General features: G+C 49.5%; 1 protein-coding gene across 1 annotated transcript in view; it reads right to left on the bottom strand.

The window, feature by feature from the left end:
- Nucleotides 1-18662, bottom strand: part of NFAM1 (NFAT activating protein with ITAM motif 1) — a 47274-nt gene that overhangs the window by 12070 nt on the left and 16542 nt on the right. The window contains exons 4-5 of the mRNA XM_078669766.1: nt 10262-10381; nt 6652-6738 (exon numbers count right to left, since the gene is read on the bottom strand). Coding sequence (XP_078525892.1) covers nt 6652-6738; nt 10262-10381 — 207 coding nt within the window. The remainder of the gene's footprint in view (nt 1-6651; nt 6739-10261; nt 10382-18662) is intronic.

Genomic DNA, 18662 nt, shown 5'->3' on the forward strand with positions numbered 1-18662 from the left:
TCCGTCTCCTCTGTCCTTAGAGAAGCGTGGCTCACCGGTTAGAGGAGGCAGTCCCTGATGCAGAGGTCAGACCCGGGACCAGGGTTCAATCCCCGACGCGGCAGGGTCTTGAGCTCAAAATGTCCACAGACTCGATAATTCTCGTCTCGGTGCCTACTTGAATCATGGGTTCACACTCTGCAACTCTGGGCAATAGCTTGCTTAATCTCCACTACGGCCCCCCGCGGCGGGATGCCTGGTCTTCACCTTGGGGATGCCCAGTAGGGGTAATCTCGCAGGGAAAGGCCAGGACGGGTTCCCAAAGCAAGCGCCTTGAGACCTTACGGTGAAAAGGCGCTATATAAGAACGTATGATTTACGCTGGGAAACTAGCTCATGCCTAGCTGAAGGTTAAATCCTGGGTACATCGCGACCCATGTTGAGAGTGCTGAGGTCTCACATACAATCTCTCGCCCACTCATCAGTGGAAACCAACAGCATGCCACCAACTCACAACCTACTAACTACACCTATTATAATCAGCATACTGTCCATGGGGGAGAGGGCCATAGAGGGCCCAGTACGCGCAGCGAGTAGGGGACATCTGGGAGAGGGGCCCGATGCTCTCACGCACATTCATCCAAACCCTGTTGCGTTTCTATAGGAGGCTGGTGGCAAAAGGAGGAAGGTTCTTGCCCTGACAATCTCCAATATAAGGAAATTGCCCCCAGTGACAATGGCACAGACGAGTGGTCACTGGTGACAACATAAGTACCCTCTTGCTAGGGTTCAGGCAGAGATCAACGACAAAAGGGCCATCAACGATGTCCAGGTACAAGGGAAACAGGTGTTGGATGCATTTTAGACAATAATCTGATTGCACCAGGGTCCTAGACCTAGGTGGCTTTGGACCACAGCAAATAAGCTTATCAAGGCACAGGCTGCACCTCAATCTCAGGACGAGACAGAGATCACCCCTGATTCGCAAGGACAGAAAAGGGTAGTTTGCGGGCCAGGGTGGAGTCAGAGAAGTCATAGGGTATGGCGTTTATGCTCCAGACGGCGAGGAGGGTGCATCCCCTTGGATTGAAGGATTCTCCTGGGAGGAACTCTGTCAGGCACAAGTCGAGTGACCTACACTTGTTGGATGTTAGAAGAAAGCCCACGGTCCGGTTGCCAAGGGAGTGCTTGGGAAGGTGAACTCAACTGCTATGAACTGAGCCCGTGAATCCTGTGCCAAGAACTAGCAAGAGCAAGTAGTTCCTTGAGTGCACAGGAGTTTCTCATTGTCACTTGCACATGAAGTCACGTTAGCCAGACGCTTGGGCATCAAGAAAACCCAGGACAGGTCAACCTTTGTTTTTGATTGGTCAGGAATTCACTGAGACAAAGAGGTGTTCTTCAGTACTTGTTCAGCTTGCCAAGGGAGTGGTAAGTCAGGAGGTAAGACCACAGCAAATTGGTGCCATTACCTGTAGCAGGTGTGCCATTTGAGAGGTCAAATATTGTCATTGTTGGTCCCTTTGACCAACCCACCCCCGTATCAACAACAAGTATTCAATTCAATTCAATTTGTTTATTTTGTTTGGGAACTCCGACGGAGGTCCCAAAAACACACCGACAATTTAAAAAGACAGACATTGCATACAGTACAACATTCCGTCCTTATACATTACTATAACATGATATTAAACATAGTGTGAAATGTGCAAATAAGCTATGATACGTAAAACAATCACATGACCGGCCAATAAAATTTCTTATATACATACTAAGTAATGTGCAAATGATGCAATGAATACATGAAACTATTAAATAGCCAACCAGTAGATATTAAAACAAAACCAGGGTACTACTGTTAGACAAAATTCTAGTAAATAGGCAAAAATGTTCTAAAAAATTGGTATACCTTAAAACAAACCATTTCATTCGGGGGTGACAAAACCAGAGAACGTGCATCCTGAGCGGAGTGAATATTAAATGTGATAAATACTGGTTTTAAAAACACTCGCCTGGTACTTTGCAGCTTTGAACATGCAAATAAAACATGTACATCTCAATAGTGAAGGATCCTGCCACTATGTACCCATATCCTTTACCTCTGAGGAGCGACACTCGAAAGGTAGCTGCAAGGGCACTTCTAGGTATAGTTTAATTAGTCAGAATTCCTAGGGCAGTAATTTTCGACAAAGAAAGGAATTTCATCTCCTCGCACATGGGAGGGATGTGGGAGCAGCCTTGCATGACCTACAACTTCTTCATGACATACAGTCTGCAGGCCAACGGCGTGGGGGAATGCTTTAAGAACTCTGCAGATCAACTGTTTCCACCAAGAATCACATCAGGACCAAATACACCAGTTAAAACCTTTAGCCCAGGACACAATACTCCAGGTAAAGCCCTGGTCTCAGACAACAGTCTTTTAGTTAAGGCTCCTGCCCAGGATGCAGTCCTCCAGTTAAAACACCTGCCCGGGATACAGCACCCCAATTAGGGCCACCAGCCCAGGACACAATATCTCAAGACATTCAGTCCAGGACAGAATACCCCATTAAAAGTCTCTATCAAAAGACACAATATCCCCATTAAGGCTCCTGCCTGGGACCTATTACCCTTATTGTAGTATTTCCCAAACTGTGGGCCGGGACCCTCTGGTGAGTTGCGAGCCGATTTTTGGTGGGTCACGAAAGTCATGATCCAAATGTAAGTAATGTAAGTTTGTGCACCAGTGCAAAGGTGGTGAACAATTGAAAATGCATCACTGGGCCTTGTTTTAACACAAACATTGATGTGAGGCCCTACCCCATAATCTGCTAAAATCACTAAGTCATAAGGTAAAATCTTTGAATTGGACGAGCCTGGTTGGTGTATCTGACCCGGTCAGCCTGAAATTACGTGTAGGTCCCGGTCTAACGTGACCATAGAGTATCATTGGTGCCTAGCAATTTTTGGTGCTATTTCTACTTAAATCTTTAAAATTTCATAACTCAGTCATTATTTGTGTCGTATTTTTCTAATATGGTACGGGATTTTTTATTTTTGGGCGTTTTTAATCTATTACCATTTTGGTGCTGAAGAAATAGACACAAGCAGCACCGCGCATGTGCTAGAGACTAGTGTCTTTCCACCGCCCATGAGCAGACAGCTAGGAACACACCCGGGGTAGTCTTTCTACTCTTACTCCCAGCTACAGGTGCAGATAGTTAATCCAATTAGCAAGCATATAAAAACGAACAAGAAACTCCAGCTCTTTCTACCGGAGTACGAGGACGGTGCAACAGGTACAAGGCAGGCTCTGACCAGAAAAGCTGTGAGTATAACAACCTCCAAGCAACAATCTCTGGGTAAGCGCTTTTTTTCTCCTTACAGGTCTCTAACTCCCAGTGGCCAACATTATTTCCCTACAGGGTCAACCCCTTACCGCTTCACTCCTGGAAGCATTGGCTGCAAAATCTAAGCATAAGAGTGTTTACTTACGCCCCATCACACTTTGTATCTCATGCATATGTGTGATACCCGTGTTTTAGCGACACCACCCCCAATTCTTTGCCATAATCACAATAATGGTACCACCAGTGCCATTACACTTTTTCCGACTGTAGTCTACCCACTGAGCACTGTAGATTCGGCATTCTATGTATATGACTATGTGGCGAAGACGCCTATTTGACTCTCCTCTTCTTACATGTTTTGTCTATGTCTTCAATGTTGTCGGGACAGGCATATATGAGAAGGGAATCCCCCCTCTCACACTTAGAGAAACACCTTAGTGAGTGTAACACATAGCCTGGATTACACTCCTTTTTAACCTGCACTACACTCTATTTTAAAAAGGCCCTGAGGAAAGCCAGATTTAGTTTAAGGCACTGGCTGAAACATGTCGACCAACTGATGGATGTAGGAGGTAGTAACTCGCCTCCCTTAAACATCCCCAAGCCTTATTTTAACCGCTGACGGGGGTCCATTTATTAAAATTTAATTTACCCTCGGGTACTGGGACCCTCGCCAAGCCGTTTTAACTCACACTTCATTTTACACCTCACACTGCACTCTCAGTAAAATACCAGCTCCGCTGTAATCAGGCGTCGCAGCACACCCGGGACACATTAGGTGTCACTGGGTGGGCCCGATGATGAAGCATGCCACCAACCAGGTTGGGGGGTGAGGGCTTCATGAACTCACCAACGAGGTGCCCATGACAAATCTAATCAGAGTCCTAACAATATTGGTCATATTTAAGCTAGTCTCTTTTGATAACACATATAAACTACGGGGACTCGGACTAGCTTTCTAGTCCTGTCTCCCTCTCTTGATACGCGCACGCGTATAAATACTTTCCCCATTGCTGTAAGTTAGCCTGTCTGCTGTGTGCCATTGATACTAGGGGGCTGAGCTCATGGTAATTTAGTGACTTTAATGGTTCACCTTGACAAGAGATTATTCCTCGAAGCAGGCAGTCGGCCACCCCAAATAATACAGTTTCTTACATCTGATGATAACTGAAGAAGCCGAACAGTGAACCAAAATTAGTGCTGATGTTTTTGCTGTTTACCCGATGTACAACGATCCCAGTAATCATTGACACCTACTCAGAATATCTAGTGGAGAGTTAGTAGAATCCAGAGCATTTGACCAGGTCCACCGAAAATGGAGAAAATGTTGCAGTGTATGGACTCCCTACTCTCACCAAACCAGGCAATGGCCCCCCCTTTTAAGGGTCAGAGTTAGGTGTTTCTATGCAAGAACTGAACATTAGACACCACAAGATCACACCCAGCCTGCTCCAGCCACCGGAGAAGTGGACGGCTTCATGTGTACGCTGAACAAGACTTTAAAGACCCCACAGACCATGGACACAACATTCAGCGGGTGTTGCACAACTTCCTGCGAGCCTACAGAAACACCCCATATTGCACGAGAGAAAGTCTGCAAGCCACAGCACTGTTCGGAAGAACTCTGCGAAACACGTTACTGAACTCTCCAGGGTGGTGCTTTTTAAGATTCCAATCGCAAACTCAGCCAAAAAAGACTGAAGCTGAACAGTGATAGAGCTTGGGTCAGTGCTTAATTTGAACCAGTGGTTTCCGGTGCTCCGCACCAGCACTTAATTGTCAGCCCCGTTACGTCTGACAGTCCACCACATGGTGGCACTATTTGTTTAATTTTAAACTGAGCTCAGAAACAGTTGTTTAATAATTATTTATACACCAAAAATGACGAATACTAGCCGCCCCAGCTATTCTGACAGCTGTGGGTGACAAGTCGTTGTAACGACTTACTTTGTAAAAACCGCAATGTAATGGCATTGTGATGTAATCCCCGCGTTGTAAACCATGTTTCCCCCTTGAATAGTCCAAATTGACACTCTTGTAGAAGTGTCATGGTTAGTTTTTTTTTTTATATATATTAGGCACTGCTCGAGCTACAGACGTGGACATTCACAGAGGTGATCGAGTGTTATTGAAAGATCGACACCTAGGCGATGCGTTCAGAATGGCATACCAATTTACTCTACGGTCTGTCATGGACGAGAAAAGACCAATGATTTCTGCAAGGAGGGGAAGAGAACTGGAAGCTCTAAACATATCCGCGTTCAACAAAGTTCAAAGAAGGAAGGGCTGGATAGACTTCCTATGACAAAGCCGGAGAGTGGCCTGTTGTGGGACACAGGTCGCCCAAGAGAAGATAAGTGAGACTGAAGCTGCAGGAGTCGCCCCATCACTGACGGCTAACTTTCGATATTTTGTCCCTCGATATTCTTGTACTACTCTATTCTGGGGCTCGATATTCAGAAGTACAATTCTTGTCAGGAGAGGTGGCGTGCCGCCCGGCACTGCGTAACCAGCACCCGTGCATCATGAAAATCAGGCGTGATGTCACCAGAAGTTGAGAGCACATAGACGTTAGTCCAAACTACCAATCGAGTGTCTTGCTGGCAGTTGCGGCTCGCATGTCTCGTGGGGCGTGGGAGTCGTGCGAGGTGGGTGTTAATTTAATTAATAATTAAAAACAAAATTAAACCTACCTTTTCACCAGCCGGGTACCGCATCTCAAGGAAGCAGGCAGCCTCCCTCCACTAAGCCAATCACAACTCTCCAGTGCATCGTTGTGATTGGTTGGGCCGCCGCCTAGGAAGGGGCTTACAGAGAGGCCATGTTCTCCATGTAGGCTGCATTGCGGCCTGCATGGAGAACTATAGGGTGCGCATGACTGGTTAGGGCAGCCCCAGAGGGCTGACCAAACAGTCAGCGTCCTCAGCAGTGGGCACACCACTCCTCCCTTGCACTAGAGCAGACCCGCCCACCTACCCAACCAAACACTTCTGCTTTCTCGCAGTGCGAGAAGCAGAAACATAAAATGGTAGTTATTACCATTTTATGTTTCTTCTTCTGGCATGGCGAGAGAGCAGTGGGGCGACGCTCCTCCGCCCTAGTGGAGGAGCCGCCCCTGCTTGCTGGTTCTTATCCCTAGTGCCCTTGACACGACCCATCCGTTCTCCAGTCACCACCTGAAAGAACTTACATAGGTTATTTTGGTGACACAACTTCCTTTTGTGGACCGTGCATCCAAGGTGCTCTTAGCTGGTATTTTCAAGGCATTGCATGTTCCCTGCTCTGTGAGTGGCTTCATTAATGTCCCCATTGCATGTCCCGCTTGACCACAAGTACTCACCGGACCCGACTGCACGCTGGCCGACGGCTGCATTTCAGCCTCTCGTTCGATGATGTCGTAGGTGTCCGCGGAGTTATGTTCCAAGGCCTGGAATAAAGAGTCAACAAAAGCAAAAGAGCGTGATGCTACACTGGTCTAAGAGGAGGAGGGGGCAGGGGAGTGTGTGATGACAAGACTAGCAAGGTAGACTCAAGGTTAAATGGGCAAAGAGCAGTCCACAGACTAAACACTGACCATGTGGGAATCACCGCCTTAGCAAGGGGGCAGTAGGCAGTATGGCGGCTAAAAAAAGGCTTGTCCTACCCCCCCCCCCCCCCCCCCCCCACAATACTGCACAATAAAAGACATCCATTACTACGGTGCAGTGGGACCTTAACAAGGCTGTGTCCCTGGTGCCACTGCACCTACTGCACTAATGATAGCCATGCACCTGCTGGGAATCCAGAGTCATAAGAAAAGGACTTGGATACAGGTGTTGTCCTTGTACTTGCCGCACTCCGCCGGGGTTCAATTCAGGATCTAACAGCACCATCACCTGTTAGTGCTCCACTCAGAAGGTGACCCCTTTGACCTTTAACTAATCAGCATAATTGACCCATTCAAGATACCTGATCATATAATATAATTCCTGTAGCCTTAAAACCCATATATTTCCTGAGATCATTTACAAACATGGTGTGCTACAAACATACTTAACAATTATAGCTTAACCCTAGGATCTAAGCACACCTGAGGGTACCATGCCTCCTCCATTGCTCGGATACTCCTGCTGTGTGCTACACAGTAGGGGGTTGAGGAGACTTGTACGTAGACCTAAGACAATCATGAACCATCATGCTAGGACTCAGGCAGAATCCTCAGTCACCAAACTGCCTTCCCAGGGCTGGGGTGGTGAACTTAGTTCAAAATATTTCTAAAAGACATTCCTCTCGTCAAAACAGATGAGAGCCAATCAGAGCTGAGGTTGGCTAGTTATCATTAGAAGTTTTTAGTATGATGCTGTCCTGAGCCAACAATGTGACTGGAACCTCTCTTGGAGGTGTCCACAATTGTCAGCTTTGAGTCAGATGTTTTACCAATTGTTTTCTAGCACATTTTGTGTTCTCAAAGAATGTCTTAAGATCAGATACATCAGCAACTTTGATAGCAGCACCCTGATTGATGTATTGGCAAAAAGTGCCAGCTTAGCTTCGGGGGCTGTGCTTACAAATGTCGAATCAAAACCCCCCTTTGAATATTCGTGAAGTATTTCCAGATGGTCATGGTAGTCTGGCTGGATTACACAAGTGCCCGCTGCTCGGCCATCAACAAGGGCCTGGTTTACAGACTGGAGACTCCACGCCATGTTCCATGGCTCTCGGGTCTTGTCATATCTCTGCGGACCTCCAGTTTGGGCTGGAATCTGGTTCTTGGTTGCAACCTTGGATTACTCGAAAGCTCACAGCTTGGCCATCAACGCGGCTGATTTACAGACTTGAAGGTCCACTGAGCGACAGATGCCATGATCCACCGCTCTCCAGTCCTGGCATATCTCTGCGGACCTCCAGTTTGAGCTGGAATCTGGCTCTTGGTTACAACTAAAATTCATACATTTCTCAAAGGAGCCACTCAGATTCTTCCAATGTGTATAGTGCCATATCTCTGTACCGCATTTGCTTGTTCATTTTCCACGACTCTTCCTGCATTGACATCATGGGCAGAGGTTCTCATTTTAGTTGGTACACTCAGCCATGCATCCTACCCTGATGGATGAATGGAATGCCATGGATTATGGGAACTATAAACTTCTGTTCTTCTGTTTTTCCAATCCAGATGGCCAAGGGGTGAACGTGGCCTTTACAAACAAGTTATATTATGTCCCCTTTGCAACAAATTATATCTTCTTAATATATAAATGATGCCCTTCAGTTATCATTGTGATTGTAATTACTCGAATATAGTCCTAACTACACCTGACGAGTCACCCTAAATACTCTCCAATCTTCCTTCCTTCGAACAACTCTCTGCAAATATAACTTTTAAAACTCACCAAGAACTTGCGGGAAAATGCAATTTGCGAATCCTCTTTAGACACTTCTTCTGCAGGACCCCCCCGCTAGCTTCTCCACCTGCTACTATAGATGCTACTGAGTGCCCACTTGGCACCTGCTTATTGCTGCCAGATCAGTTGACTTTATTGTAAATCAAAAATCCAATCTTCTACTTGTGACAGAGACCACAGGACTTATTTATTCGGTTTGTTGTGGATCCACCATCAAAAACATCTTAACTCTGTCAGAGAAAATATTAGTACATATGAAATGCAAAGGAGGTATGTTCGTCTTTTCCAAAGCTTCAGTTTTTGGCTCCTTCGTCATTGTCCATCAGCCGGCGTGGCACCACCTTCTGGAGAAGCTGGATCTGTGCTTGCTCCAGGGACCTGAAGAAGACCCCCGGGTCTAACACTCTGCATCCAACCTTAAAAGGACTAACAAATAGGTTACTTCCAGTCAAATTGCGTAATCATGGTTCTTAAGCTCACTCGGCTCCCAGGCTACCGGTCTGCTTCAGAACGCGTAGTAGGCCCGAGACCCTACTCTTCGGGCACTGGCTTCTGGGTGCCACTCTCATGGTGACGCCGAAACGTATCATGACCCACCAGCAGCCGTCGTCAATGTAGTTCACAAGCTGCTGAGCACCCTTGCCACTGTGTGGGAACCTGCAGTGACTTGTTCCGATAACAACACCCGGTTTGTGTATCATTCAACTCTCATTCCATTTCCTCATAAACACTTCCTTGTGGACTACAGTTTCACTGTAGATCAGCGCCTCGCTTGTCATTTCATCGCATGTCATAATATGAAGAAATATATATTCTATGAATACTATTTTTTGGAACAGGACATTAGTAGGGGAAGTGTCTTTCTTGATGTACCTTTTCATGCCCTTTACACAGTAAGTAAAGTATTGTGGGCCTCTTACCCCATCACAGACAGTTTGGAGTCTCTTTTGAACATTTTTGCATTATAATAACCTGATTGTAGCCAAATTGGAAAAGGGATATTTAGGCACTCAAGCAGTGTTTTCTCATTGCCCCATACCTGTTTTTGCTATTGCTTGCTTTAATTTTGTTGTTGCAATTGTTATCCTTTTATTTAGAGTCAGTGTTGACAGTGTCACTATTTTTTCTTTCTATTTTGCACAGTAACCACCTTCTTTCACTGAGGTTTTCCCCAGGCTCAGGCCAAGCTGCCAAGGTGAGCCAGAGATACTTTCTCTGACCCCAGCCCACCTCTATGGACTGGACTCTGGGACCGACCCCCAGGGCTGCTTCTTGCAGACACACATTTGGGGATTCCTGCTATAAGTGTGGGGCCTGGTACTCTTACATTCACAGATTAGGCCAAGGCGGTAGACAGGGGTGCAGAGGAGACAGCAATAGAAAGTGCCCAAAAACAGTGTTCACATCTGTGGACCCAAGTCACTTTTCATCTTTCCTTTTTCAGCAAGTTCCAGAGTGGTGCAAATGGTTGCATTCACCTTCGGCTCGGTGTAAGCCACCGACCACTGATGGCGGACAGTCGCTGTGGCCTGAACCTGCGACACTACGGCTGCTGCCGGCGACACTCACCGTGTAGGTGGGATCCGCGGAGCTGAGCCCCGAGACTGCCTCCTCCCGCCTTCCATCTGCCTGGCTTGCGTCCTGGTGGGCTGCATGGCGGGCTCTTACACTGGACCAGGTGGGGTACCCCTGTTTGGAAACAAACAAGAAAGAAATACATAGCATGAGAGGTTACGCTGTGCGTAATGAACTATAATTTGATGAATGCGCAAAGAATACATGAATCAATGAATTTTAGCATTTGCAAACGTCACACTGTCGGTCTCTGAATAGATTAAAATGTACTACTGAAGGGCGTCTGGCTACTAACCACCAACCGTACACTCTGCGCTACCTGGTCAAGGACCTGAGCCATGCTGTGGTACGAGCAATCAATACAACACAATACAGTGCCTGGTGACGGACCTGAGCCATGTTGTGACACAAGCAATCAATACAATACAATACAGTGCCTGGCCAGCAGCAAACCCCCATCTCCACTTCCCTATCCGGAGGTGACATACCACAACCGATAACCTCTGGATTTATGAATGTCTGTCCAAAGACCTGAGCCATGCTGTGGCATGAGCAATCAATACAATACAATACAGTGCCTGGTGAGGGACCTGAGCCATGTTGTGACACAAGCAATCAATACAATACAATACAGTGCCTGGCCAGCAGCAAACCCCCATCTCCACTTCCCTATCAGGAGGTGACATACGACAACCGATAACCTCTAGATTTATGAATGTCTGTCCAAAGACCTGAGCCCCGCTGTGGCATGAGCAATCAATACAATACAGTGCCTGGTGAGGGACCGGAGCTATGCTGTGGTACGAGCAATCAATACAATACAATACAGTGCCTGGTGAGGGACCTGAGCCATGTTGTGGCACAAGCAATCAATACAATACAGTGCCTGACCAGCAGCAAACCCCCATCTCCACTTCCCTATCAGGAGGTGACATACGACAACCGATAACCTCTGGATTTATGAATGTCTGTCCAAAGACCTGAGCCATGCTGTGGTACGAGCAATCAATACAATACAATATAGTGCCTGGCCAGGGACCTGAGCCATGCTGTGGTACGAGCAATCAATACAATACAATACAGTGCCTGGTGAGGGACCGGAGCCATGCTGTGGCATGAGCAATCAATACAACACAGTGCCTGGCCAGGGACCTGAGTTATTCTTGTGGCCAGCCGCAAGCCCCCGTCTCCACCTCCCTATCAGGAGCTGACATACCACAACCGATAACCTCCGGATTAATGAATGTCTGTCCTTGGTGAGACAAGAGGTCAGCACTGTAGTGCTTCCCACCCTGGAGAGTGCACAGGCACACAGGCCCAATGGCTGCAGAAGGCAGGCAGTTACTGACCACTGTGGCGCCGCCGGAACCTGTAGCAGCAGGGGCCACACCTCAGATCCAGTCTGGTCAATGACACACAACTCCCTGGTAACTGTCAAAGGAGTGGCCATGAGTGGCCCACATCCTGTTTATTGCACCCTGTGGCTGTGCCCAACCTTGGGGTGTGTGCAACGCTGACTCTCAGCCAGTAGAGGCCCAGTGGATCCCTAGATCTGCTCCCGCGTTGGTGAGTGAGCCCCCCCTCTTGAAGATGGCACCATGGTCGCCGGACACAAGCTCACCCTCAGACTGTCCATGGGGACTTCCTCTAATTTGTCCTGTTGGGGTTCATGGAGTGGAACTTTCATGAGCCAGGAGTTGTTTGGTGGCACCTTCTGGTTTCCGCCAGTGGTCACCATGTTGCCTCTTAAGTCCTGGATGATCTAGGGTCTCTCCTGGAACTTCTACCTGGGCTTCAGTCTCTGATAATGGCATGATCTCCTTCATGCACCTGGGTATCTTCGCTCGTCGCACTGGGCTAGCGCAATAGTTTATGCTCTGTGTTAGACTTGGGCCTTAGGGCAGGTTCACCCCTAATCTTTTTGCCTTTATTTGTGACCCTGTGTAGTGACTTTTGGGTCTTGGCGCACTTTTTCCCTGTGTCCCAGAGTGAAAGTGCGTGCGTGTAGTATGGCTGGCCTGCCCTCCCATAGGAATGCATGGAGAATGTGTGTGTCCATGTTAGTTCCTGATGTGTGGGGAGTGCAGGCTCGAGTTTAGTATGTATGAACTCGTGAGAATGAATGCTGCGCAATGGTATGTGCGGCTTGTATGTGTCTAGAAGGGAAGTGCTACTTCTGGACATTGATGTATGTGTGCAGTGAGGATAGTGGAGCGTGATTGGCTGGAGCTGGCTGGCATGCCAGGCTCCAGGAAGTCTGGATGGGTCTGCCCGGTGGTGAGTGTGAGATCAGCATGAGTGATGTGTGGGAGGAGTAGATCTGTGTCCTGGATGGGCTGGGTTTTTCCCCACACAATGCTGGCTCCGCCCCCCTGTGGTTTGTCTAATGACCCAAGCCTCCCCAGTGAATGAAAGGGGTGGTTGGGCCATCAAGGGTACTCCCAAGCCAGCTGCAACTGGTTTCCCCCCACCCTGCACCTCCTAACAAAGGAATTCTCTGTATAAATATGGGGCTGTGTCCCCACAGAAATTGTTCTACTTGTGGATCCTTGCCAGAGGGGGCTGTTGCTGCTGCTGGGGCCAGGAGGACCGCCACTTGGCTTGTCTCCCTGCCTGGAGACCCAGTGTGCTGGCTCTGGCCCTGCCTTGCCCCCCTGCCTGCCTCCAGACCCTGCTGGAGCCTTTGCTTTGCTCTTAGCGCTGGGGAGCGCTTATTTGCCCACTAGCGCTGTGGAGCGCTTTTCCTTTTACTCCTAGCGCTGATGAGCGCTTTATTTTCCCCCTAAGCGCTGGGTGCGCTTTATTTTGATTCTAGCGCTTTGGAGCGCTTTGCCAGGCCGAGCGAGTGCCTACCTCGCTTTCTATTTTTATTTGAGGCCGGTGCCCACCCGGCATTGCCCCGTTTCATTGAATTTGAGCGGCTGCCCACGCCGCATTTGCCCGGGGAATCACCGCCGCAGCCCGGAGGAAGCAGCACCCGCCTTCAGGCCCAGGCCGCGCTGGGATTGGCCCAGCCGGCCGAGCCCCTTCCGCGTCATCGCGGGGGAGGAGGAGATCGCCGGAAAGCAGGAAGCGGCCAGCGCGTGTCCCTGAGGCTCCCGTGAGAAGAGGAAGCCCCGCGCTACTGAAGAGGTGAGCCGGCAGTGCTTCCCGCCCCCCGCAGCACCAGTGAAGTCCCGGTGAGTGCGGGGGCGGGTTCTCATAATCCTTCGAGCGGCCCCGGTTGGCAGAGGGCCGCTCCAACGCCTGCCGCATTTCTTTACAGAGCCCCGAGAGGCTCTCAGCCCCGCATTTGTTGTCGAGCCGCCTGAGGCTCTGGGGGCAGTATCTGTGTCTGAGTCCCCCCGGGAGGGACTCCATCGTTGTGAAGGGACCAAGGGGTGATAGAGCGGCCCCACTTGGCAGCGGGTCGCTCCCCCTGGTGTCGGCCCATTTGATTTACGAGCCCCGAGGCTCGAGGGGGCATTTTAATTGTTTTAGAGCGCAGAAGCTCTACGTTGCCTATTTTGCTTAGCGAGCCCTGAGAGGCTCTAGGGGGACACAGGCAGTTAGTTGGTTGCAGCCCCGAGGCTCCCACGCTGTGTCTCCCCACCATTGTTCTTGAGCCCACCTGGCTCCAACGTTTGCCTACCTGCTATTCACAACTGTCCAGCACTTAGTGGACAGTTGCTACGTTTAGGCTTTTGTGTGCTGTGCTGCCTGCTCAGCCTTCCCTGACATTGAGACTCAGGGCATTCAGCCCCTTTCGAGGCCAGTTGGCCTGAGGGACCTTTCTAATGTTGTGCCATGTGCACCCTGCGCAATTTATGATTCACGTGCTAATTTGATTTCTGCGCAAATGTTCTACCTGCACCTCTGAATGTGTTTTAATGTTTCATGTGCAATTCTTGTTTGTTATTACCTTTGCTAAAAGTGACCTGCTTAGGTAATTCTTTGTTCTTTTATTCCCCTTTGCTAAAAGTGACCTGCTTAGAGGAATGTTTGTTTTTACCTTTGCTAAAAGTGACCTGCTTAGGTAATTCTTTATGTTTTTATCCCCTTTGCTAAAAGTGACCTGCTTAGAGGATTGTTTGTGTCATTACCTTTGCTAAAAGTGACCTGCTTAGGCAATGCCTTGTTCTTTTATTTCCCTTTGCTAAAAGTGACCTGCTTAGAGGAATGTTGATGTTTTATTGCCTTTGCTAAATGTTACTTGCCTAGGTGATTATTTTAGGTTTCCTTCCCTTTGCTAAATGTGACTTGCTTAGGTGATAGGTTTTCCTTCCATAGGTCCTGATGATAAGGTCCTAGCTCCCTGCGTGATTTCCCTACAGAGATTAGGGTGGCGTAGGAGGTGATAGGTTTTCCTTCCATAGGTCCTGCTGATAAGGTCCTAGCTCCCTGCGTGATTTCCCTACAGAGTTTAGGGTGGCGTAGGAGGTGATAGGTTTTCCTTCCATAGGTCCTGCTGATAAGGTCCTAGCTCCCTGCGTGATTTCCCTACAGTGGTTAGGGTGGCGTAGGAGGTATTTTCTCTTTACCAGTAGTTACTGGTTGTATGCTACATTCACTATTTCTGTGTTACAGTCATTGTATGTTTATGTGCTAAAGTGTTATACCTACAAGTATTATTTCTAACAAGTGCATACCCCTGACAGTGGTCCAGGTGGCCCTGTCCTGTACATAATCCCTTGTAAATCTTGCCCGTGCCTGTTGGCACATTGTAAAGTGTGTGTGTTGTCTAATGTGTTCTTATTATTATAATACAAAGGCTATTTTTGATATAACCTTGTGTGGAGTTTCCTTTGTGGTGGGCCTTTGGTTGTTGTCGCTGGGGTGCGCGCGCAAACGCTTTACACATCGCCTCCGAGATTAGCCTTGCTGCTCGCGCCACGTTACCTAGAGGGTGAGCGGGGGTTATCTTGGTGTGTGACTCCCTTGCCCTGACTTAGAAATGGTGATCCCTGACTGACCTTGGCGCAAGCCTTGGCCAGCCGGAGGTCCCGTTTCTAACATTGGTGGCTAGCGGTGCGGATTGGACTTGCGTTTGCGTTGTACCACAGTGGCGACAGGCCACACTTCAAAACTCTGCAATTTTAGATAACCACATTTTGGGGATTATTGTTTTTTAGGGAAGTTCAGTTTTGCTTCTCCTGAAAGGTGTCATTTGTATTTTGTCCAGTACCTTGTTCCCCGCCCTGCTCCCAGAGTTTGGTACCTGTGTCGCTAGTGGTCAGGTTGAGATAATCAGGGGTGGTAGAAACTGCCTTACCAGTCCGAGGGGAGGGTTGTGTGTGAATGAGTGTGTGTTACGCTGGACAGTGGAGTGCAAGTTCTGAGATAGGAATCTTGCTGAATTTTGTAATTGTGTACTCCTGTGTAAGCTCAGACCCCCAGGTTCCCTGTGTCAAACTCTTCTTGAGAACGTCCGCCAAAATGGAGCCTGTTTTTGATCTCTGTTGTCTTTTTAGGTACAGTAGGTCAGAGCTGGTCAGATTCTGTGAAGAGGGAGGCATGGAGGTGAGTGAGTTGGATACTCAGTCCCAGCTTAGGGACAGCCTGATCCAATGGCAAAAGGGTCAGTGGGATCTTGAGTACAGTGAGAGAGAGAGGGCCCGGGCCGCACGCCATGAGGGTGGTGAGTCTGTGGGGAGCCCTGAAGATTCTGATGAAGAATGTGAGTTGTATGATGATGACAGTGGATGGATGTCAGCAGATAGTGAGGACCCCATAGATAGGGAGTCCCTTGCTGGGTCCAGTGTCAGTACCAGCGCCCCATCCCTTTCCCTGTCCCCAGAGGAGTGGTTGGATAGGAAGGAAGAGAGGGCCTTGTTCAGGGAGAGTAGGTTATCCCCTGAGTGTAATTGTAATTGTCTGGATTCCCCAGGGAGGGTGGAGTCCAGTGGTGGCAGCTTTTTAAATATTAGTGTGGACAGTCCCACTCCCAGTTCCCCGAGTATGGTTCCTGTTTCCCCAGAGGAGGAGAATAGGTTGAGGTTTAGGAACCTTAGGAAACCGTCTCATCAGTCTTGGGTAGACTTTGAGGATGACTGTTGTGGAGCCCTGTGTGATTGGGTACGGGAGCCCACGAAATGTGATTGGGACATATTGTTCGATATGTTTATCAGAGAGCAGTTGCTCAGTTGTTGTGTGCCAGGGTTGCGCCAACACCTGTTGGAATATGGGTTGACTGATCCAGACACCCTCGCAGAGGAAGCCGAGCGTTGGGACAGTGCGAAAGGTTCTTTTGAGTCACTAGTGAGTGATTCCAACAATAGTGGGTCAGGTGTCTTCCAGCCCAGTGTGGTGGAGGAGGGTGAGAGTAGCCCAGCTAGGTCCTTGGTTAGTGAGAAGGGTGTAGGGGCTGACTGCCTGTCTCAGTGGAGCGGGAGTGAGTGTGTGACTGAGAGTCCCCAGATGCCCGAAGCCCTGTCACAGAGCCTGGATGGTTTCTTTAGGGAACACCAGGAAGGGAACCTAGACTTGCCTGTTAGTTCACTTGAGGGAGATCTCCTAGTGGGTAGAGGACCTGGAGCATCTGTAAGCGGAGCTTCCACGGCTCTAGAGTCTGGCAGTACCGCTCCATGAGGGAGAGTACAGAAGTCCAGTGAAAGGAGTGATTTGGGGATAGGATGTGAGTCCCCAGAAGTCCTGGAGTGCCAGGCATTGGTTCCACCGAAGGTTTTAGACCAGAGGTTGGATGGCCAGGTTCAGGACCCGCCTGACCTGAAGGGTGGGACTACTGTAATCAGTGTCCTGACCAGTTCTTTCTCCAGAAGTACCGCCCCGGTTGGGAGGGAGCAGGACTCTGGAAGGGGGTGCAGAGGGTGGGAGAGCCCACCTCTGACCCCGGTGCCACCTGAGGGGTTAAACCCTAGGTTGGGAGAATGTTGTTTAGAGGGGACCCCTCGCAGGAGGAGGAGGAACCCTAGGAGAAGAGGTAAGGGGAGGAGAGCCTTCCCTGAGACTCCTGGTCCGCCTGAGGTTGTAGACCCTAGGTTGGAGAACCAGTGGAAGTCTAGCCCTGTCTTGCAGACAGGAAGAGTGGAGCATGGCTATTATGTGCCAGGGGTTACTACCCCCCACTTTGTGAGTAGGCAGGATCCAGTGGTACCTGGATGGCCTAGGGCCTGGTCCTGGCCGAGGGCAGCTGGAGAGTATCAGTGGGGTACCCCAGTTAGTCCCTACAGTAGTTTTAGAAGGAACCCTAGGGGTTCACCGTGGCGTAAAACAGGAGGGTGTCCCTGCAGTTGTGGGCCCGCGTCCTTGTTTTATCGCCCCAAGCAGGGAAGCCCATCACGGTGGTGATCGGTCTGCCCTGCGTTTTGGCTGGAAGGGGGTCGTGTTAGACTTGGGCCTTAGGGCAGGTTCACCCCTAATCTTTTTGCCTTTATTTGTGACCCTGTGTAGTGACTTTTGGGTCTTGGCGCACTTTTTCCCTGTGTCCCAGAGTGAAAGTGCGTGCGTGTAGTATGGCTGGCCTGCCCTCCCATAGGAATGCATGGAGAATGTGTGTGTCCATGTTTTTTCCTGATGTGTGGGGAGTGCAGGCTCGAGTTTAGTATGTATGAACTCGTGAGAATGAATGCTGCGCAATGGTATGTGCGGCTTGTATGTGTCTAGAAGGGAAGTGCTACTTCTGGACATTGATGTATGTGTGCAGTGAGGATAGTGGAGCGTGATTGGCTGGAGCTGGCTGGCATGCCAGGCTCCAGGAAGTCTGGATGGGTCTGCCCGGTGGTGAGTGTGAGATCAGCATGAGTGATGTGTGGGAGGAGTAGATCTGTGTCCTGGATGGGCTGGGTTTTTCCCCACACAATGCTGGCTCCGCCCCCCTGTGGTTTGTCTAATGACCCAAGCCTCCCCAGTGAATGAAAGGGGTGGTTGGGCCATCAAGGGTACTCCCAAGCCAGCTGCAACTGGTTTCCCCCCACCCTGCACCTCCTAACAAAGGAATTCTCTGTATAAATATGGGGCTGTGTCCCCACAGAAATTGTTCTACTTGTGGATCCTTGCCAGAGGGGGCTGTTGCTGCTGCTGGGGCCAGGAGGACCGCCACTTGGCTTGTCTCCCTGCCTGGAGACCCAGTGTGCTGGCTCTGGCCCTGCCTTGCCCCCCTGCCTGCCTCCAGACCCTGCTGGAGCCTTTGCTTTGCTCTTAGCGCTGGGGAGCGCTTATTTGCCCACTAGCGCTGTGGAGCGCTTTTCCTTTTACTCCTAGCGCTGATGAGCGCTTTATTTTCCCCCTAAGCGCTGGGTGCGCTTTATTTTGATTCTAGCGCTTTGGAGCGCTTTGCCAGGCCGAGCGAGTGCCTACCTCGCTTTCTATTTTTATTTGAGGCCGGTGCCCACCCGGCATTGCCCCGTTTCATTGAATTTGAGCGGCTGCCCACGCCGCATTTGCCCGGGGAATCACC

The sequence above is a fragment of the Lissotriton helveticus genome, chromosome 12 (assembly GCF_964261635.1).
Source record: "Lissotriton helveticus chromosome 12, aLisHel1.1, whole genome shotgun sequence".
Lineage (NCBI taxonomy): Eukaryota > Metazoa > Chordata > Amphibia > Caudata > Salamandridae > Lissotriton > Lissotriton helveticus.